The following is a 23365-nucleotide window of genomic DNA, read 5'->3' on the forward strand; positions in this document are numbered from 1 at the left end:
GTACCAAATGGCATCAAACCGAAGGTCATTCTGCACCACAGACTGCAGTGCAATCCCCGGCATGTACATGATGTATTCATCTCCCATTACAATCACATCTTTACATTTTATCCCTTATTTTATAACTAAGAATCAAGATATTCTTCTCTCCATGTAGTCTGCTAGGACACGCTTCGCTTCTCAGTAACTGGACGTGTTTTGGTCCCTGCCGCTCTCTGTAGCGTCCTGTGACTCGTTGCTTAGTAACAGCCACTGCTGACTCGGGCCTGTATGTTTTTGTTAGGCCTGCCGGGAAGTACGATCCATCTCAGCCCACGGTGTGTGGCCAGGAAATAACCCGGAGACCGGGCAACTACCGCTATGCTCCGGTGGCTGTTAGGCGGCAAAGAACCGCAGGCCGGGGCGGAGGTAACATGGAGGAGGGGGAAGGGTTAATATTAGATCGCTGACGGTGACATAACACATATACATATATACACACACACACATACATACGTGTATATACACACATATACACACACACACACATATATATTTATATATATACATATATATATATATATATATATATATATATATATATACACACACACACACACAATATATATACTGCATATATACACACATATATGTATACACACACACAAATACATACAAAAACATATATATACATACATGCATATATATTTTACAATCACTTATATATATACATATATATGTAAAGCCTTAGGTTGCTTTCACACGGAGTAACACTCCGCTCATTCTGACACGTAAACACTCCCATTGATTTCAATCTCTTCCGTTAGGGGTTTACACATTATAAATTGGCCTCCCAGTATGTATTTGGAGTGTAGGAAATCTAAATGGTGAATACACAGACTCCATTAAAATGTTGCCCTTGTTCATATCGGAACCCAGGACCCCAGCTCTGTAACGCTAGGTTCACACATGCATTCGGGTTTTCGTTTGTGGAGTCCACTTGGGTACCCCTCGAATGGAAACGTAATCCGCTTAAAAAAGTTTAAGCTTAAAGGGACTCTCAGCAAAGTCACCATAGAAACATATATGCAAATTATACTTATCGTGCACGCTGGGCGGTCATGCACGGTCCGACGTCATCTTCTGGCACGCCTTCCTCTACTTTCTTCTTCTTTCGGCGACGCCCTCCAGTCCTGGCTCTTCCCCGGCTTCATCGTCCTCTTCTTCAAGGAGGCAAGCGTACTGCCATTAAGAAAAATGGCGCCGGAGCGTGCACAGTAGCTACTGCGCATGTGCCGGATTTGAACCAATCCTGCCGGAAGAAGAGCACGATGAGGCTGAGGAAGAGCCAGGACCGGAGGACGTCGCCAAAAGAAGAAGAAAATAGAGGAAGGCGTGCCAGAAGATGACGTCGGACCGTACATGAGCGCCCATCATGCAAAATAAGTATAATTTGCATATATGTTTCTATGGTTCTATTTTAGAACTGGGGGGGTAATATAACATTACCGGTGCCTGAATAGCCTTTTTAAAGGTTATTCACACATATGTGTTGCTCTATCAGCATAATTTTGCTGATAGAGCCCCTTTAATGTTTATTTCTAGGTGGTTAGATATTGCTCTCCTATCCTTAGAGCAGCTCATCAATATCTGATCGGTGGAGTCTAATACTTGGGTCCCCACAGATCAGTTTGTCATTTTACACCTAGCTTCCATTCAAGTGAATGAGGCTGAACTGCAATACCAAGCACAGCCGATATACAGAGACATTAACTTTGGGGGGCAGGGGATCTTTACAGGGTGATTCGCGTTTTGGCAAGGTGCAGCAAAAGTGGAAATGGCCTTTTCAAGGAGCGTGGCCTTCATAGTTACATATATATGTAAAGCCTTAGGTTGCTTTCACACGGAGTAACACTCCGCTCATTCTGACACGTAAACACTCCCATTGATTTCAATCTCTTCCGTTAGGGGTTTACACATTATAAATTGGCCTCCCAGTATGTATTTGGAGTGTAGGAAATCTAAATGGTGAATACACAGACTCCATTAAAATGTTGCCCTTGTTCATATCGGAACCCAGGACCCCAGCTCTGTAACGCTAGGTTCACACATGCATTCGGGTTTTCGTTTGTGGAGTCCACTTGGGTACCCCTCGAATGGAAACGTAATCCGCTTAAAAAAGTGGTTACCCATGGAAACCTGCGGACCCCAGTATAGACTATAATGGAGTCTGCTTGGTTTCCAACCGAAAAGTGTGGAGAAAAAGGTCTTGATTCCAGGACTTTTCTCTCTCCATTTTGAAAGTGGAACGGCGCATATGTGAACCTAACCTAAAACATCGGTTCCAACCACTGACCTCTGTGTCCTCTTATGGCTTATGTCCTACATTATTTCTATGCAAAAATTGTTTGCAATCATAACACAATACATGGAGACTCTGAGAAGTAAATGCTATCCTATTCTGAATATCGCTTTATATAATACTAGCTTCTGCTCATGACTTCATCTGCGGGTTGTTGCCGTTGATGATCCGCCTATATTCAGCAAATTGCTGCCATCGATGGTTTGCCTGCTCTGGCGTTTTGGCAGCTCGCAAACTTGCCTGTCGCTGAACTTGTTTCTTGCACTGTGCCTGTGATTGTTCCGGCATCTCAGCACCTCTCTGGGACGCTATATAAAATAATGAGCGTATTGTTGTTGATGAGCCGCCTGCTCCAGCGTTTCTGGAGCTGTCAAGCTGGCTTGCCGCTGAACGCGTTCCTTGCACTGTGCCCGTGATTGTTCCAGTAACTCAGCAGCTCGCTGGGAAGCCATGTAATGTATGTGTTGTTGGCATCGATGATCCTCCTCAGCTCCGATTGAGAAGAGAGCTCTGTGACTTCTGGCTTCCTTCATAGCTGTCGTTGTTTGCGACAAACTAGGTTCTCTTTTTTCCAAGCATGTTGAAAATTGGCAAACTGCCAATGTGGATTAAATGTGATTGTCCATGTCAGTTTGTCTGCAGTGCCTGTAACAGATCAGATAATATGCAAATACATGTACACTGAGGGTTAGTGTGTGTTTACACAGAGAGATAACAAACCCTGGCTCTCTCTGAAGTTGAGATAGGAGCAGTGTAATATAGTATGTGAACAAAAATTCATAACCATTGTGAAGCCATGTCATTTACCGGGATAAACAGTAGCCTATATGTTAATCGAGGTTACACTCTATCTATGTGCTGAATTTCATTCACATCTGTTCAGCCGTTTTTGCGTGATTGAGGAACAAACACACAAACATCCAAACTTTCACATTTATAATATTAGTAGGATTTCTATCTATCTATCTATCTATCTATCTATCTATCTATCTATCTATCTATCTATCTATCTATCTATCTATCTATCTATCTATCTATCTATCTATCTATCCATCCATCTATCCATCCATCCATCCATCCATCCATCCATCTATCCATCTATCCATCTATCTATCTATCTATCTATCTATCTATCTATCTATCTATCTATCTATCTATCCAGGTCTATCACAGCTCTATGATTGTGGAAGTTACATATGTATTGTATCATTATGGATATATACATTTCCTTTGAATTAACATGTGTCTAATTCTTCTTCTCATAGAAGACTGCCATATTAAACATTGGGGACGAACAGACCCAGAATCCATATACAGAGCTTACAGCCTTAAAAGCCCACCAGGACATTGTGCGATTCCTAGTACAAGTAGATGACAACAGGTAAGATAGTATCTAGCATGAGGGGATCATATTGCTATACCAGGGAAATCTAGCAATAGATTTGTCAGTTTCTTGTCATAAATTATCTTTTTTTTCTTCCTCCCTTAATTGCCCCTTTTTTTTTTTTTTTTTACTAATGTAAGTTTGTGGAAAGTCATTCTCTGGGCAACCTGTTTGTCTGGGCTTTTACTATACTAAAAACCTGTGCGCCTCTGTGTAATACCAAAGGTAATGTATGGGCCCATCGACTTCTTATCAAATGGGTCCATACTACAGCTATGTGCATGTGGTGCCCCTATAGTAATCCATGGCTTAATAAATGGATTCCCAATGGCTTTATAAATGTAGAATTGATTTTTAAGCATGGCGGCATTAAGACACATTATCCAATCATTAGACAGTGTGACCTTAGCCAGTCAGTGTGAAGATACACCAGATTTATCACAATGGCTGATGCTGGATGATACATCTGGCAAACCTTTGGACTGTCTAGTCTACATTTATAGCACCTTTTTGTTGGCTTACTTTGAGACACAATAAAGGTACATTTTTGGCACCTTGTGCATTTAAGCCACATCTCCTTTTTCTGAGAGGTCACAACCACATGTTTGGCAAGTAAAAAAAATTTCGCCCAAACTAGACATGTGTCCTATTGTAACTCTTGTAATAAATGTATGCCATTGTATAACTTGTGAAATGCTGTTGTGCCATGTATTGTGCTTAGTGTCACCTTTCTCATCCGGTTTTTCTTAAAGATCCTGTTACGTTCAGTACACCCTTCTTGCGTCTGCCTCTCGTGTGATGAATATGTTTATTACCTGTATCTGAACAAAAGGAGTATTTACCGTATTTTTCGGACTATAAGACGCACTGGACTATAAGATGCACCTAGGTTTTAGAGGAGGAAAATAGGGAAAAAAAATTTTGAAGCAAAAACTGGTAAAATATTTAATATATGGGAGTTGTAGTTTTGCAACAGCTGCAAGGCCACATTGACAGGTGACCCTGCAGCTGTACGGGGATGCATAGAGTGTTTTTTTTTGCGGGTCCAAAAGTACTTTTTAGTTATACCATTTTGGGGAATATCTATTGCTTAGATCACCTTTTATTGAAAAAAAAAACCGGTGGTTTATGATATATTGTTGAGGTAGTGACCTCCGCCAGAATACGGGTCACTTCCAGTGGTCAGTCACCTGCTCCAAATCAATCATGCATGTGCGCGCTGACAAAGATAAACACTGACATTGATGCAGTTTCCATCTCAGTCCATGCAACTGGGCGCTCACACAGTACTGAGGTTTATTGAGGAAGTTACAGTTTTTATACAGGAATGCAAGAAAGATAAGATAACGGCAGGCTGTAAGCATATACGTCTTGTATCCGAATACACTGGCGATCAGTCATTGGCTCTTAAATTTCAACATCTCTTAGCTTTCGAGTTCCCAGGAAATGATACTGTCTTTCTTGTAAACCACATGACGATCATGTGCGTCAGCATCTGGATGCGGTACTGGATACAGGCGCCATCTTAATGTATAAACGTTGCACAAAGAAAAATATAATTTCTTAAGCAGTATAAAGCATGTATAAAAATAAGAATGGACATGGTCTACCTTCACAATATGATTTTCTACTTTTATATATATATTCTAGGGACAGGAGGTGATTTAGAACTTTTATTTCATATTTTTATTATATATTTTTAAAGCTTTTTTTTTTTTTTTTTTTTTTACTATTTTATTCCCCTCCCGGGGCTTGAACCTGCGGTCACTTGATCACAAGTCCCATAGACGGCAATACAACTGTATTGCCGTCTATGGGACATTCTGTCTATTAGTATTACGGCTGGTCATAGACCCAGCCGCAATACTAATACAGCAGTGACAGGCCGGGGAGCCTCATTAGGCTCCCGGCTGTCACCCGAACAGGTCGGCTCCTGCGATATGGCCGCGCAGGAGCCGGCCTGCATCTTTACAGGTACGGGGCCGGTGGGGACCGGCCCCGGGGGAGAAGGGGCCACCGATACTGACCCGGCATCCGCTGTACTAGAGAGGCGGATGCCGGGGAGGGATAGACACCGGGGCCTGAGACATCGCTGCCCTGCCCTGCATGAAGCCAGCGGCGGGGGGACGGAGGAGCTGCTGCTGGCTTCATGCAGGGCAGAGGAGCGCAGCGATGTCGCAGGCCCCGGCACCTGTAATGGCGTCTATCACTTGCTGGCTTCCGCCTCTCTATTAGAGCGGGTGCCAGGCGCCACATTCGGCCTATAAGACGCACCCTTCTTTTCCCCCCAAATTTGGGGGAAAAAAAGTGCGTCTTATAGTCCGAAAAATACGGTATTTGTAAAAAATGCAATACCGCCAAGGTAAGTAATGTAATGCCCTGAGACAACATACTTATTTGGGCATTACATTACTTACCTTGGCGATATTTTCACCATCTTTTTTTTTTATTTTTTATTTTTAATTTTATTTATTTTTTTAAATGTGGATTGTGAGCCTCATGTAGGGATCACAATGTACATTTTTTTCCTATCAGTATGTCTTTGTAGAATGGGAGGAAATCCACGCAAACACAGGGAGAACATACAAACTCCTTGCAGATGTTGTTCCTGATGGGATTCGAACCCAGGACTCTAGCGCTGCAAGGCTGCAGTGCTAACCACTGAGTCACTGTGTTGCTCCCGCCACTCTGTCCTCATTTCTTCTTCCATTTCCATATGGCAATCTGGGTCTGACAAAGTTCCAGTGTGTGGACCGAAAAACGTTTTACCCGATTTTTAAATCGATTGCATTTTCTACAAATTAAATACTCCTTTTGTTTGCACAAACAAAATTGAGTGCCTGATATACATTACTACTGACATTGGGGTGAGACCCTATCAGTGCACCACCTGAGAAATAGGAGTACCGTGACCTTTCCCAGTATCACCTGTATTTAAGTTGAGGGAGTTTATTGTATAATGAAATTCCAAGTTTAGCCTGTAGTGGTTCAGAAATCCTACTGATCTGACATTTGGGGACAAGTACTGTGAGATTTATTACCTGTCCACAGTATAGGTGATTAATGTCTCGTCATTTCTGGCACCCCCACAATCACTAGAATTGAGTCTGAACACTGACTGTGCCCGACTGCTGCTTTGTTCAAGCACCTCCCTATTGCAGCTGTGCCTTGAAGAGGAACCCCATTCTAGTCATTGGTGAGGATCTCAATGATGACATATATCACCTATACTGTTCCAATGTTGCATTTTCTTGTGCATCTGGTATAAATGTGACCAAGTTCATACTGCATTGCTAGTGAGTGGGGTTTTACCAATCCCATTCTTGGATAGCAGAATTTTTCAGCATGTGTGTTATGGATTTGACATCTGTTTTCACTGCAAATTTCACCCACTGCAGTGCAAAAAGAAATATGCAGCAAAATCCAAATGGGACACATGCTGATTTTGCTATGGACAGCTTGCCAAAATAGAAAAGAGAATAGAAAACATCCACAATATATGTACATACAACAAAGAAGGTTTTTTTCAGGAATTATTATTATTATTGTTATTATTTATTTATATAGCACCATTAATTCCATGGTGCTTTACATTTGGGGGTTACATACAATACACAGAATATACAGGTAGATATAATACTAACAATGACCGACTGGCACAGTGGGAGAGGGCCCTGCCCGCGAGGGCTTACAATCTATGAGATACATAGATCAGGCCCAGCGTAAGATTGGTGGGAGTCCAACCCTTGGGGGGACTCCAGGAATCGGCAGAATAAAGGATCTCTGTGCTCTGCAGGTAAATCAGATACAGGTAGTCAGTCTAGGATTTGCTGGTGATCACTGCTTTATGCTCAGAGTTTTCTTTTTGCTGCGTATTTTAAGGAGTAACTACATTTTCAAGCAGCTTTTGATTTTCTGGTATTTTTCTTCTCATGAATACATTTTGTAATACGCTCTATTATTATTGACTCATTTCTGTAAAATTCTGCATCTCTAGATATTATTTATTTCTGTATTGAGAGCTGGTGAAACCAGTGTACAGATCTCAGCTCTCAATACAGAAACGAGGGAAAGCGTAAAGAGATGCGGGATTTCACAGAAAGGAGCCAAAATGTATTAATAAAGTATATTATAAAATGTATTCATGACATAAATACTGCCAGAAAATCAAACATTGTTTCATTCTTATGTTGGTTTCCATTTGCCCCGACAGTGCGGATTTCACAACCTTTACCTCCAATGGCAGGCTGAGTCAATAGTCTTCAACTCCAATAGAATTTTTATTGTATTTATTTATTTATTGCAAAACAATGCAAATGGATCAATAGATCTTTTTTGTGTTCTTTTGTTTTTGTTTTTTAAACCTAAGAGTGTGTTCAGACATGGTAGATACCGTCCAGATTTGAGGTGATATTTCTCCTTCAATGGGGTGCTTGATGAAATTCGGTGTGTCCTAAATAGTATCTGTTGCATATTGTCACACAATGTGGTACAGATGCGATATAGACTCCATATAGATGACATTTTTGTAGTTTTTCTAGATGCAAAGTATAATGTGCATTTAGTTCACACGGGGCAAGTTGGCAGCAGATTTTGACACGAAATCCACCTCAAAATCCGCTGCTCCCATTGACTTCAATGGGAGCTGCTCGCTTCTTTTTTCCGCTAGCTAGTAGCAGAAAAATGAAGCGAGCTGCCCTATATTGCCACGGATTCTGCAACTGAATCAGCCGCAGCGCGAGGCTCTGTCCCATTCATTTGGGCCTAATCCATCACGGAATGACGCGATGGAATATGTACAGGCGAAACTCCGTGTGAACTACTGTCATGTGAACAGGGCCTAATTTCTGTTAGGTGTCTAGGCTAGATGGAGTAGCACACAGGGCTGTGGAGTGGGAGTTGGGACAAATATTGGTTGGAATCAGAAAATCGGAAAATAGTTACTCTGGCTTTGGCTTCAAAATCAAATGATTAATTTTTTTAATTACGGTATATTTTACAAGTAATAATACCGTATAATTAAATAGATACACATTTACTTTCATAGGAATTCAGTCTTTGGCTTTTTCATGAATTAGAGGAGCTTTACTACCTATGACAAGGTATGGCTGTCATACGTTTATGGTTGTACTGTGGATAAATGGACTCCACCAACCTACTGACTGCACCGCCCTGCTAGCGCTGTATATACAGTAGTACATGTATAGTCAGGACAGTGTGCGGATTTTGTCTTATCTCAAGTTGACCACAGTTCCTGAGTGTTGTATGGACTTGGTACTGAGGTCTATAGCTATCCCCCTGCATTTTCGGCTTTCTTCATTTATGGCTAGCATACTGTGCTTCAGGCGTCTGCGGTGATGAATGAGTCAAGCCTGTTCAATATGTACACTTGTGTGTTTTCGTCAGCCTCTGTAAATGGTTTCATGCTTCAAGTGCTTTGATAATATCTTATTGCAAGCTCTGAAAAGGGATTTTCATGTTCTCATTGTAGACGGGTAAAAAAAAGTCAGTGATTGGAACATTTACTTTGATTGGTTTTCGAGATACTAAATGAATCCTGTGCAAAACTTTAGAATGACATCTTTCTGTGTGACTACTTCACTGTCGCCAGGCATTAGGAAGGTCAGAATGACACTGCGGGATGGCTCACCCAAATATACCAGCCAGTGATAATAGATGGGGTCTCCAAAGGCTTGTGTCCACATGTGAAATGGTATAAAATAAAAAAATAACCATTACTTACCTGTTAAATCCTCCGCCATTCCAGAACCACTGCTCCAGCAAAGTTAACAATATATGTCATTAACCTGAGGTCTACGTCCACTCACGAGGGAAAGCCTGTGATAGGTTTACAGTGGTGACGTGTATTATGTATGTGATGAGACCACTGCAGAATCATTGTAGGATCAATCTCTTAAGTCTGCCATTGCAGTATTAGAGCTTCTCTATGACGTCTGTGCGCCCTAATGGATGTCTTCACAAACTACCACCTTATAGTACATATGTATCCCATCATCTGTAATGCCATTGGTGTGGTACTGTTGTTGTACCCTGTAAACATTTCTGGCATACTGATCCCATAAGGAGACCTGCATTTCCTGTTTGTATTGGAGGCTGCACATGTACATGTAATAGAGATGATTCTGAATAGGCAATGGAGAACGCCTGCAAAAAACTCTGTGTGAACATACCCTAAGACCCCATGTTGTGGAAACGCAGCTTATTTTGTTGAGTTTTTTTGAGCCAAAGCCAAAAATGGCTACAACAGGAATGTGAAATATATACTTCTACATTTTGCTAAATCAACTCCTGGCTTTGGCTCAAAAAAATCGCAACAAAATCTGCAACAAAAAAAAGCTGCATTTCCATAATGTGGGGCCCCAGACTTAAAGGGATCCTATCATTGTATACCCTTTTTTCTGACTAACATGTAGGAATAGCCTTAAGAAAGGCTATTCTTCTCCTAGCTTTAGATGTCTTCTCCGCGCTGCCATTTGGTAGAAATCTGGGTTTTCTTTGGTATGCAAATCAGTTCTCTCACAGCACTGGGGTCACTCAAACAGCACTGAGGGCGTCCCCAACGCTGCGAGAGAACTCTCCAGCGACGCTTCCATCTTCTTCAGCAACGGCCTCTCCCTGTGTCTTCTTCTGTCCTGGGTTTTCAATTTTCTAGGCCTCGGGCAGAGCCGACTACGAATGCCCGAGCCACAAGAAAATGGCCGCTTACACAGTAAGCTGGTGTAAGTGGCCATTTTCTTGTGTTCGCTCAAACAGTAAGCTGGTGTAAGCGGCCATTTTCTTGTGTTCGCTCAAACAGTAAGCTGGTGTAAGCGGCCATTTTCTTGTGGCCGCTTACACAGTAAACTGATTTAAGTGGTCATTTTCTTGTGGCTCTGGCATGTGTAGTCAGCTCTGCCCGAGGCCTAGAAGATTGAAACCCAGGACTGAAGACGACACAGGGAGAAACCATTCCAGAAGAAGATAGAGGTGTCGTTGGGAATTTCTCTCGCAGCATTGGGGACGCCCCCAGTGCTCTGAGAGAACTCATTTGCATACCGAAGAACACCAGCTTTTCTACCCAAAGGCGGCACGGAGAAGACATCTAAAGGTAGGAGAAGAATAGCCTTTCTTAAGACTATTCCTACGTGTTAGTCAGAAAAAAAAAGGTATCCAATGATAGGATGCCTTTAAAGAGAGTTTTTGGCTCAGAATGCTATAAAAAATGTCTAAAGTCACGGCAACCAGTTCACTTGGAAGCTGCCGGGACCCCTCTAGTCTCTGCTTCCCTGGAGACAGCCGAGCACAGTACGCAGTCAGCCTCATAGTGTTTAGTAGATCAGTAGTAAATATGGTCGACTGCCGCTCTTTTCACGCTACTTACTATTTTTGTTCAGTGACCAGAAATGTGGAGCACTGAATCTATTGATCGGTGGAAGTCACAGTGGTGGGGTCATCCGTGAGAAGACCTTTGTTACCTATCCTATGGATAACTGATAAATGTCCATTGTGAGAAACTTCCTATTTACTATGGGAGAGCTTTCTAGGCCTGCTCTGTGACCTGGGCCGAGGGCATTGTGTAGGGAGGGGAACAAATAAGCTGTGAAATCCTCTATGGTCACTGCTGGATTCTGCGTCTTATCTACATACACATGATAGCTGTGATCATTGGTGTGTGGGTAAGTGAGGTGACTGCTGTGAAATAGGATATGTCAGCATATTATTTAGCTTAGTGGTGAATATTAGTACTTTAGGATTTTTTAACATATAGATAACAACATGGAAAATCAAAAAAACTAAAATACTTAAAAAAGATATGTTTAACATAAAAAAATTATTTAGTTGAGTTTTCCAAGATTTCCATATTAATGGCCTGTCTTTATGATAGGTCCTCCGTATGTGGTCAAAATCTGATACCTGGGACCCCACTGATGTTGTTTGACGAGATTGTGAACATTGTGGCATTTTCCCTGTTTTGATAGCGTCACATTCATCAGTCACATGGTATAACAGCGGCTCAGTTCCATTCAAGTGAATGAAGCTGAGCTGCAACGCCAAGCACAAACCCTCCGAAACGTGAAGCGCTGTGCTTGGTATTCAGTTAAGAGGCCTCAGCACTCACCTGAACAATGTGGCCTCTTCGACCAGCTGGTCAGTAGGGATCTCAGGGGTTACACCCCCATTGATCACATAGGTCATCAATTTGTATGTCCACGAGAAATAGGTAATTTCTTGATGACATGTTCCCTTTAAGTCATAAACAGGTTTTGGACCCTCTGGGTGTGATGTCATTGTCTGAGAGCAAGAAGTCATCTTCAAAATTGTAAAGAAATTCAGATTCAATTATATAGAAATTCAAAGAGTCCATCAGAAAGTGTCATAACCTTCAACTCTGTGGCAAAGAGGCAAAACAGAGGCGAGGATCAGGAGGAGAGGCGGACACTGCTACGGACTGCTGGTCTCTCATATGCGCCCCTCTATAACCCCTAAGACCACCACCACTGTACTATTGCCATACCCCCCCATGCAAAATAATGTAATATTACGTAATGTAATGTAAGTGCCCCACTGTATGTATTCTGCTGCTGTATTGGCAATGTAATTTCTTTTTCTTTTTTTTTTCCAATGTAGATTGTGAGCCCCGTATAGCGATCACAATGTACTTTTTTTTCTTTTTTTTTCCTATCAGTATGTCTTTGTAGAATGGGAGGAAATCCACGCAAACACGGGGAGAAAATACAAACTCCTTGATGTTATTCCTGGCGGGATTTGAACCCAGGACTCCAGCGCTGCAGTGCTAACCACTGAGCCACCGTGTTGCCCTGCTGGCAATGTAATTTCTGTCCTCCGCATTAATAAAGTTCTAGTCTATTCTACAGCATTATACTGTACAATTAAAGGGGTTTTCGGTGCCTAAATTAATATTTCATCCTGATGACCTGTTCATAAGATAGATCAGCTGTCTACTACATAGCATACCCATCTAGTGGCAGCTCCTGGCACAGCTGATCTTTGTGGGGTCCAGGTGTCAGACCCCGAAATATCACAGAACGATGACCTATTCTGTTGATATGTCATCTTTATGAAAACTTGATGAAAACTTTAAACACTGTATACTTTTAGCTATATGTATCTGGTTGTTTCTCTCTCTCTAAATTTATAAGATCATAGGGGCAACACGGTGGCTCAGTGGTTAGCACTGCAGCCTTGCAATGCTGGAGTCCTGGGTTCAAATCCCACCAGGAACAATCTACACAATCTACAATTAAAAATATATATATATATATATATATATATATATATATATATATATATATATTATAAGGTCATAGTGACATTTTGGGGATCTGGTACTTATATTTCACCTTGCCAATTCCCTTTCCCTATTCTCTTATTCTGAACGTATCCCTTTGTGCCCGCTGTCTGCGTAACGGCAAAGTTGGATTGTATGAACGAACTTTCATCTTTCCAAGTTTTATTTTCCAGAATTTATGGTGATTTATAGAAATCGGAGACAGGATGCACAACACTGTATCACAGTAACCTACTTGTAGACCACATCATACGCTTGGCAATGGATTTTAGGAAACATATCCATCTTTCTAAGCAGCAAATCCAATAAGAGTCAATTCACTACACTGGGTTATCGCTGTAACCTTGACAAATGTAGACTTTGACAAACAAAAAAATAGGCTGCTTTTTTTTGTTTCTGTTTTGTGAAAACTGCAGATTTAGTGTTGAGAATTGCAGGTTTTCAAAAGAAAAAGCAATTACAAAGGCTTAAAAGATCAATAGAAATGATGCTGGCGTCCAAAAGAAAATGCAAAATATGGAGACTTGCCTTCTTGCAGCCCTCACCTGTCAATCCTGCAGTAAACTAGGAAATCGATAGCCAGGAGAGAAGGCATTAGGAGGTGTAGTTACAGCAAGCAATGTATATCATCAGCACAGTTTCTGCTTTTAATAGGAGCAGAAAGGGGATATAATAAAAGCAATCCTATTCCCTGAGGACGGCCACGACTGGAATGGATAGAAAATTAAATGCCTTACTGATCCTTAACCACTGCACCCAATACCCCTCTAATCACAGAAAAATGACCTGCAATAGGGGTCACACATAATAGATTCATAGCATCGCTTTACGAGGCTTAAGAACTTAGAAAACTACACAGATGTGAAAGCAAAGCAAATTTCAGCCCCTTACTCTGACTTTAACCCTTAAAGGGCTCACGCAGCCTTTTAAAATTGGATAGAACATCAAAGTTAGATTGGCAGGGGCGCGCTTGTTCTATAGACTTGAGAAGAAATGGTTTTACTATTTTTCCATTCTTCATTTGCTTTGTGTTGACATACTCTTTAGCTTTTTTTTATTTTAAATTTTTTTAATCTAGATTGTGAACCCCATATAGCAATCACAATGTACATTTTTTTTTACCTATTGTAGAATGAAAGGAAATCCACACAAACACAGGGAGAACATACAAACTCCTTGCAGATGTTGTTCCTGGTGGGATTTGAACCCAAGACTCCAGCACTACAAGGCTGCAGTGCTAACTACGTCTTGCCCCAATTTTTTCCATCTTTGTATGAGGGCTTGTTTTGGCAGACTGTAATTTCATTTGGTCCATACAACTTTTTAACTGGTTCCCACCATGTATCTTACGACTACATCAGAATTGATGGAATAGTAGATCATGAAGATGTCACCAGTTCAAGAGCTGAGATGGAGCCGGCTGCGAGCGGTGAAAGCACCAGTTGTGGCGGTTACAATAATGATGGTGTTATCTAAAGGGTCCCTTTGTGTTTGTCCTCCCCCCAGTAGCCATGAATGTAGGACCTCACATGACCTTCAAACGTATCTCTATAAGCCTTAAAGTTATACTTTCATTTTTTAATACAATATAACATTGCAGTTCAGAAGCATTGCTGCATATTATTATAGTATTCAGGTCACTTTTTTTTTTTCTTTCAGAAAAATAATAATAATAATTGAAATAAAGCCAATTTTGGTATTGATACATCTGTAGCAAACCCATACTATAAAAACACCCATAATATAAAAATTTCACACAAAATTTGTAGAAGATGATCAAAAAGTGTATGGGCATGTGTATAATGAAGGGAAAATAAGTGTTGCTGTATCTCCAACATTATAAGAAACCTGCCTCTGGTGTCGTATGAAAGCGGTGACCTTATATATGACACCAAGGTTGCAGTTCTATCTGTTCTATTCCCAGAGATATCACTGGTTGAAAACACAGTCGGGATTGGGATATTTAGATGTAGTACGGGTTGTTGTAGATTTCAGGTATAACATGCCAGCTTTTTGGCATGCGTTATATAGTAAATGTGATGAATATAGGCTCCCTATTCATGTGATAGAAATTAAAGGTATATCATCATATACTAATCCCCACGAATATGTTTGATGTATGTGCCACGACATTCTTGCTAAGTTGACATTTACTTTCCGTCTTTTCTAGGTTTGCTTCAGCTTGTGATGACGGCTCAGTCATTGTATGGGATGTTCAGGTATGAGGTCTCTGGGTGAACTTTTTTTTAATATTTGTTAAAGGGACCCTATCATACAAACGCTTTTTTTCTGAGTAACACGTCGGAATAGCCATAAGAAAGGCTATTCTTCTCCTACCTTTCGTTGTCTTCTCCGCGCCGCCGTTCGCCTTAAATCCCAGTTTTTGTCGGTATGCAAATGAGTTCTCTTGCAGCACTGGGGGCGGTCCCCAACGCTCAAACAGCACTGGGGTGTCTCCAATGCTGCAAGAGAACTCTCTCCAGCGCCTCCTCCATCTTCGTCAGCAACATCCTCTTCATCCTCTTCTTCCGGACCAGGTTTCAGACTTCTAGGCCTTGGGCCTTGGACAGAGCAGACTGCGCATGCCCACAGGCCACGAGAAAATGGCCGCTTTCAATACTGTGTAAGCAGCCTTTTTCTTGTGGTCTGTGGGCATGCGCAGTCTGCTCTGCCTGAGGCCTAGAAGTCTGAAACCTGCGCTGGAAGAAGAGGATGAAGAGGATGTTGCTGATGAAGATGGAGGCTGCGCTGGAGAGAGTTCTCTCGCAGCATTGGGGACTCCCCAGCGCTGAGGACCAGCCCCAGTGCTGCGAGAGAACTCATTTACATACCGACAAAAAACGGGATTTCAGGCGAACGGCGGTGCGGAGAAGAATAGCCTTTCTTAAGGCTATTCTGACATGTTACTCAGAAAAAAAGTGTTTGTAAGATAGGATCCCTTTAAGCTGTTCAACCTATCCATCCTCACTACTAAGATTTGCTTACTTAGCCTCAGTAGTTTGGAGTATTCCATTTGAAATAGGGCAAATGGCATGAGCCTCATGGGTTTTTTTTGCCTTCCCCTGGATCAACACTGTAGGGGATTGTAGGGTTATAGGTTGGACTTGATGGACTGATGTCTTTATCCAACCTCATCAACTATGTAACTATGTATACCTGATTTTAAGGCCTATGTCCACATTCGTAGTCTGATCCTGCAGTTAAATCCCCTTCCTTCTATCCTGTACTTCTTGCCAATGTTTCACAAATATATTAACGTACAGCAGGTGACAAATAGTAGGAAATAGGTCTGCAGGATTTGACTGTACATTTTGTCATTTTGTGCTTGTTTTGTACCATACTAGTTTCAAGCGGGACAGTGAAATGTAATATACATTATATGGGTTGCCTGGGGAGTTAAACTTAGCTGCCTCCTTTCGGTTTCTTCATGCTGGACTCCATGGTTCTGACATGGTTCCTGGATCATCTGTGCTGTGAGAGCCGGGAGGAACGCCCCCTCCATCTGCTCGCAGTACTCGTCCATAGACGAGCATTATCAGGGAGGGAGGGGGCGTTCCTCCCGGCTCTCACAGCACAGCGCGATTGGCTGTGCTGTGAAGAAGGACGTCTCTGACTGAGTGTCAGAAACTCCCTTCTGACCATAGAAGAGCTACGGTACCGGGACCGTAAGCTCTTCACACCGGGCCCAGATCGGGAAAGCCGACAGTGCGCTGAACTCAGCGCACTGTCAGCTTTCCGGCAGTATATAAAACTGCCTGTGGGCAAAATGGTGAAAGGTCCTCTTTAAGATATGTTTCTAATTTTGGCTTGAGCTTTGATCATCGGTGAGACCCAGACGTTACAATATTATTGCCAGTTGTGAAAAATGTGCCATTAACCATTTTTTCTTCCAGACTGGAGAAGTACTTTTTGAGCTTCATGGACACACACAGAAGATCACTGCTATCATTGTGTTTCCAAGCAATGAAACACACAGCGAAAGGGTTGACCTAATGCTGACTGCATCTGCCGATAGGACAGTCATTGTATCCTTATGTTATGTCTTCATACCACATAAAAGTACCATCACCTGCAGACAACTGTGCAACAAAGTGTGTTAAGCTGGTTATAGACCTTGGATTAATGGCGGCAGTACCTTCAGTCTGTCTATGGGTGCACATGCCAAATGTCTGTTGGCTTGTATACTTCTACAAACATCACACCCTCACACCTCCTCCTCCATGCTTCACAGTGGGAACCAGGCATGTAGAGTTCATCCGTTCATCTTTTCTGCGTCGCACAAAGACACGGTGGTTGGAACCAAAGATCTCAAATTTGGACTCTTCAGACCAAAGCACAGATTTCCACTGGTCTAATGTCCATTCCTTGTGTTCTTTAGCCCAAACAAGTCTCTCCTGCTTGTTGCCTGTCCTTAGCAGTGGTTTCTAGTAGCTATTTTACCATGAAGGCCTGCGGCTGCACAAAGTCTCCTCTTACCAGTTGTTGTAGAGATGTGTCTGCTGCTAGAGCTCTGTGTGGCATTGACCTGGTCTCTAATCTGAGTTGCTGTTAACCTGCGATTTCTGAGGCTGGTGACTCGGATGAACTTCTCCTCCGCAGCAGAGGTGACTCTTGGTCTTCCTTTCCTGGGGCAGTCCTCATGTGAGCCAGTTTCTTTGTAGCGCTTGATGTTTTTTTCAACTGCACTTGGGGACACTTTCAAAGTTTTTCCCAATTTTTCAGACTGACTGACCTTCATTTCTTAAAGTAATGATGGCCACTCGTTTTTCTTTACTTAGCTGCTTTTTTCTTGTCATAATACAAATTCAGACAAAACAGTCTATTCAGTAGGACTATCAGCTGTGTATCCACCTGACTTCTGCACAACACAACTGATGGTCCCAACTCCATTTATAAGGCAAAAAATCCCACTTACTAAACCTGACAGGGCACAGCTGTGAAGTGAAAACCATTCCCGGTGACTACCTCTTGAAGCTCATCAAGAGAATGCCAAGAGTGTGAAAAGCAGGAATCAAAGCTAAAGGTGGCTACTTTGAAGAACCTAGAATATAAGACATAGTTTCAGTTGTTTCACACTTTTTGTTAAGTATATAATTCCACATGCGATAATTCATAGTTTTGATGCCTTCAGTGTGAATCTACAATACAGAAAACTCTTTGAATGAGAAGGTGACTCCAAACTTTTGGTCTATGCTATACATATATATTTTGCAATGACATCTTTATGAATTACACTTAATGTGTGTGCGTGTATGTATATGTATATGCACACACATTATGTGTCATCCATATTGATGCCATTGCAAAATACAATTCATCCCGCAGAACAAGCCCTCATACAGCTATGTTGACTCTCTCACTGTGATGATGGGGGGGGGGGGGGGAACAAGTCAGACTTAGTAATGGAGGGTAAACCCTAAAGTAATGAAATGGGTTTTTTTTTTCCAGACATATCTACACAATTATTCCTTAATAGCTCAAGTCAGGCTTGGGATTGTGAAAGGGGCCAAGAAGTGCATAAAGCCTCGGACTTCCTATCTACTGTGAAGGTATATACCAGCAGGACATATGTCATCTATGTGTGTAATAGAGAGGTTTTATATATAAACATTTATATAGGGTCAGCAGATTGTAGGCTGTCATATATTAGAGATGGTGTCTGGTCTAGATGGATGGATGGATGGATGGATGGATGGATGGATGGATGGATGGATGTTCGTTCGTTCGTTCGTTCTAAACATAGCCCATCAATATCAGGTTGGCAACAACCGGCTATTTCCAGCAGCTAATACAGAGAATGTGGCAGGGAGCGGGCAGCTCCATTCTGTTGAGCGATTGATCTGCAGTTACCTGGTCTGACTGCTACACAGAAGGCAGCTGTCTGCTTTTTGTTCCATTCTCTGTGAATTAGCTTCTGACACTATCCTCAGATTTTTGCAGAAATTTGTATTGTGGTGATCATCTTTTTTTCTTGTGTTATTGGTGATTTTTATGATATTTATTACAGAAACTGCTAGTCTTTCAGGGCTTAGATGTCTGGCTCTCTGGTGGGGGAGAGCTCCGTGTATGGAGTCGTGATTTTAAGATTCTGGGTGAAATTGGCTCCTTTTCTGATGGAGGTGAGTCAAAAAATGGAAGTTGTCCTCCGTAACCATGTTATGTGTTATTGTTATGTTGCATTGATATGTTATTATACAAATGGATATTAAGTGTGATAATAGAGTTTCTCTGTCAATGTGGGTTTGTGTTCTATGGTTAGACCTCTTCAGTGATGTAATGTATACTAGTCTGATCTGTGTATTTTTGCTCGTAGTTTATTTTATTGGTATATTGCTAGTTTTAATAGATTTTTTTTGTGTTTTTAGGTATCACAGAACTGGTTGAGCTGCCTAATAGCTGTGTGGCTGCTGCCATCGGAAAAGACTTGCGTAAGTTCATATTCCTTATTCATGGAGCTCTCTCTGTAAGGGTATGTTCACGCGGTGGAAATAGAAGAGGAATTTGGAGCAGACTTCCACCTCATATACCTCTTCACTTTCCTCCCTTCTAGTTTTCCAACATGGTTTTCATTCTCTTATTAAGATCAGATGAATGTGGCTAGTCACTTGGGTGGATCGTGCCGCGGGTTCTGTGACTGAATTATTTCCAGAATCCACAGTCTGTTTTTTATCGTCCTGCTTTGATCTCTGCCTCTTATTGAAACAATATGTGGCAGATTCCAGTACGAATTTGGTGCTAATTTTGAGGTGGAATCTCCCTCTAAATCAGCCCCCAGTGAACATACCTTAATAATATTTTTTCATAGGAAACCTTACAGTGCTACAGAAATTTGGTAGCATTACCACAAAAAAATTCTCTTTTCTGCAATTTTTATATTTTTTACTTTTATGTTGCTGTGTATTAAGGTTTAGTATTCTTTACAGTATGTATACCAGGTTTAAAGGGATCCTATCATTAAAACGACATTTTTTTCTCGATAACACGTAGGAATAGCTTTATGAAAGGATATTCTTCTCCTACATTTAGATGTCTTCTCCGCGCCGCCATTCAGTAGAAATCCGGGTTTTCTTCAGTATGCAAATGAGTTGTCTCGCAGCACTGGGGGCGGTCTCCTGACTCAAACAGTACTGGGGGCGTCCCCAATACTGCGAGAGAAATCTCCAGCGCTGCCTCCATCTTCGTCTGGAACGGCCTCTCCCTGGGTCTTCTTCTGTCGCTGGCTTCAAACTGCTAAGACTCGGGCAGAGCCAACTGCGCATGCCTGCCTAGTGTAAGTGGCCGTTATCTTGTGGCCACTTACACAGTAAGCTGGGGTAAGCGGCCACAAGAAAATGGCCGCGCGAATGTGTGGTTGGCTCTGCCCGAGGCCGATGGCAGAGTTGACTGCGCATGCCTAGATGTTTGACCCCCTGCGCCGTAAGAAGACCCAGGGAGAGGGCGTTCCAGAAGAAGATGGAGGCGTCACTGGAGAATTCTCTCGCAGCATTGGGGACGCCCCCAGTGCTGCGAGAGAATTCATTTGCATACTGAAGAAAACCAGGAATTATACCAAACAACAGCATGGAGAAGACATCTAAAGGTAGGAGAAGAATTGCCTTTCTTAAGGCTATTCCTACGCTTTAGCGAGAAAAAATGACGTTTTAATGATAGGATCCCTTTAAAAAGGGTTAAACACTTTCTCCAAAATTTATTTTGGCAGGGGTCCAGCTGTTGGGACCCCCAGGTTGGCTAATTCCCCCTGACTGTATGAACTACAGTGATCACTCACCATACTTTCGATAGCAGCAGTTTTAAGTATGGCAGCATTATCCTATAGACTTGAATAGGACATCACTATGGCAAGTGGACATGTAGTTCGCCTGGTCATGGAAAACAGCTGATCTGTGAAGGTTCCAACAGTCGGGCCCTGCTCATCTAAAACTAATGTCCTATCTTATGGATGGGACATCACTTTGGAAAAAAAGTGTATAACCCCTTAAACTGAGGTTTATAATTTCTTTGCCTTCTTTCTTATCTTTGTGTGTATGTCTTATGTGTAACTGCTGGTCTTGCTCTTATAGATATCTTTAAACTTGATGGTGGAGCTGCCGGGTCTGAAAAGTGGGACATTTCTGATGTAAAATGCCTTTCTACTCACCAGGATATTATTCGAACGCTTGCAGTCGTAAATGGTAAGAATGTGGAAATATATTTCACTTCTGACTTGTGTTAGGGAGAGAGCACTTGACCATTGCAGTGCAAGGAGGATGACACAATTTACGGTAATGGTAGTCAGTGCATCAGCCACAACAGAGAAGTTATTTATACCAGTTTCCTTTTAACCCTTTCCTGACATCCGCCGTACTATTATTGGTGACTTCAACAGATATCTGGCATTAACCCCCTTGATTTCACAGTCAGCGCTGACTGATGCACCATTTTGCCGCTAGTGCAAAGGCACCACCATTTTGGGTCTCATGGGGTTTTTGCCTTCCCCTGGATCATGACTGTAGTGCATTGTAGGGTTATAGGTTGGACTTGATGGACTGATGTCTTCATCCAACCTCATCCACTATGTAATTATTTTGGTGTTGATTGCCTGCCAAAGGAGCAAGATAAGGGGCTGGCAATCTGATAGTATGACAGCCGGGAGCCTATTGAAGGTTCCCAGCATTGTCATTCATTCATTCATTCATACCAGTGCTACGATTGATTTCTTCCAGCACAAGAGACCAATCAGCGGTCTCAGCAAAGAGCACGGGGCATCACTACCCCTGACGTCCTGAGGTCTCTTCCTTAGGCCGATGACTTGGGATATCACAGCTGGTGAGGACTTCCACAAAAGAAGACAGCCAAGCAACAGGATGGGGCCACTCTGGGAGGACACTGCAGCACTGGGGACAGTTGAATGTTTTTTTTTGTTTTTTTTTTACCTCCTACGGCTTAATTAAAAACTAAAATTTTAGCCTGAACAATCTCTTTAAAATACCCCCTTTCCCTAGATCACATATAAAAATAAATAAACAGTGTAAAACACATATCACATTAGATATCCCTAGATTCTGCAAAAGTGATCAAAACATCAGACATCCCAAAAATGGTATAAATAAAAAGTACATCTGGCTCCGAAAAAAAAAGACATCTTATACAGAGCCATACACGGAAATATAAAAAAGTTATGTGTCAGAATATGGTGATTCCCCAAATTTTATTATTATTTTTTTTTTATTAATTTGGAATCTGTGTAATTGTACTGGCCCTTAGTGTACACGTGATGTGTCATTTTGGCTGCACAGTGAACACCATAAAAATGAAGCCTGCAAGAATGTCGTGCAAACGTAGCATTTCTCTAATTCATCCTCATGGTACATTGCAAAGTACATTTTGTCCTTAAAAAATTAAAGGGCTCCTATCAGTCAGACACAATTTTTTGTAGGTACATCGGAATAGCCTTAAGAAAGGCTATTCTTCTCCTACCTTTCATCGTCTTCTCTGCGCCACCGTTCGCCTACAATCCCAGTTCTTGTCTGTATATAAATGAGCTCTCTCGCAGCACTGGGGGTGGGCCCCAGCACTCAGACAGCACTGGGGGCGTCCCCAATGCTGCAAGAGAACTCTCTCCAGCGCCGCCTCCTCTTCTTCAGCAGTGTCATCTTCAGCCTCTTCTTCCGGCGGTGGCTTGTAACTTCTAAGGCCTCGGGCCTTGGGCAGAGCAGACTGCGCATGCCCTGAGGCCACGAGAAAATGGCCTCTTGCATAGTATTGTAAGCGGCCATTTTCTTGTGGCCTGTGGGCATGCGCAGTCTGCTCTGCCTGAGGCCTTAGAAGTTACAAGCCACCGCTGGAAGAAGAGGCTGAAGAGGAGGCGGCGCTGGAGAGAGTTCTCTTGCAGCATTGGGGACGCCCCCAGTGCTGTCTGAGCGCTGCCCCCCCCCCCCCAGTGCTGCAAGAGAGCTCATTTACATACCGACAAGAACCGGGATTGTAAGCGAACGGCGGCGCGGAGAGGACCGAAGAAAGATAGGAGACAAATAGCCTTTCTTAAGGCTATTCCGATGTGGTACCTATAAAAAATTGTGTCTGACTGATAGGATCCCTTTAAGTGCTCATATGGCTTTGTGAATGGAAACTAAAAAGAAGTGGTGACTTTTAGTAGTAGGGGAGTGAAAAACGAAAATTGAAAAATGGCTACAGTGGGAAGGGGTTAATATACCTGATCATATTGGTTCATCCTACAACTCAGGGCTGTCGTGTTCACTGGTGATGAGTCCATTTTGACATGTAGTCCATTCTACATATGTAATTTGTAATATTTTTATGCTCAACCCAAATATATTTGTGCAGAACCATC

General features: G+C 42.2%; 1 protein-coding gene across 1 annotated transcript in view; it reads left to right on the plus strand.

Moving 5' to 3' along the window:
• The first annotated feature begins 268 nt into the window (after window positions 1-268).
• Window positions 269-23365, plus strand: part of WDR41 (WD repeat domain 41) — a 33132-nt gene continuing 10035 nt past the window's right edge. Inside the window, exons 1-8 of the mRNA XM_075270171.1 lie at window positions 269-408; window positions 3607-3722; window positions 15206-15254; window positions 16929-17060; window positions 18522-18584; window positions 19043-19154; window positions 19401-19463; window positions 21096-21206. Of these exons, the coding sequence (XP_075126272.1) occupies window positions 361-408; window positions 3607-3722; window positions 15206-15254; window positions 16929-17060; window positions 18522-18584; window positions 19043-19154; window positions 19401-19463; window positions 21096-21206 (694 nt within the window). The 5' untranslated portion in view covers window positions 269-360. The remainder of the gene's footprint in view (window positions 409-3606; window positions 3723-15205; window positions 15255-16928; window positions 17061-18521; window positions 18585-19042; window positions 19155-19400; window positions 19464-21095; window positions 21207-23365) is intronic.

Source organism: Leptodactylus fuscus, chromosome 1, assembly GCF_031893055.1.
Source record: "Leptodactylus fuscus isolate aLepFus1 chromosome 1, aLepFus1.hap2, whole genome shotgun sequence".
Taxonomy (NCBI): Eukaryota; Metazoa; Chordata; class Amphibia; order Anura; family Leptodactylidae; genus Leptodactylus; species Leptodactylus fuscus.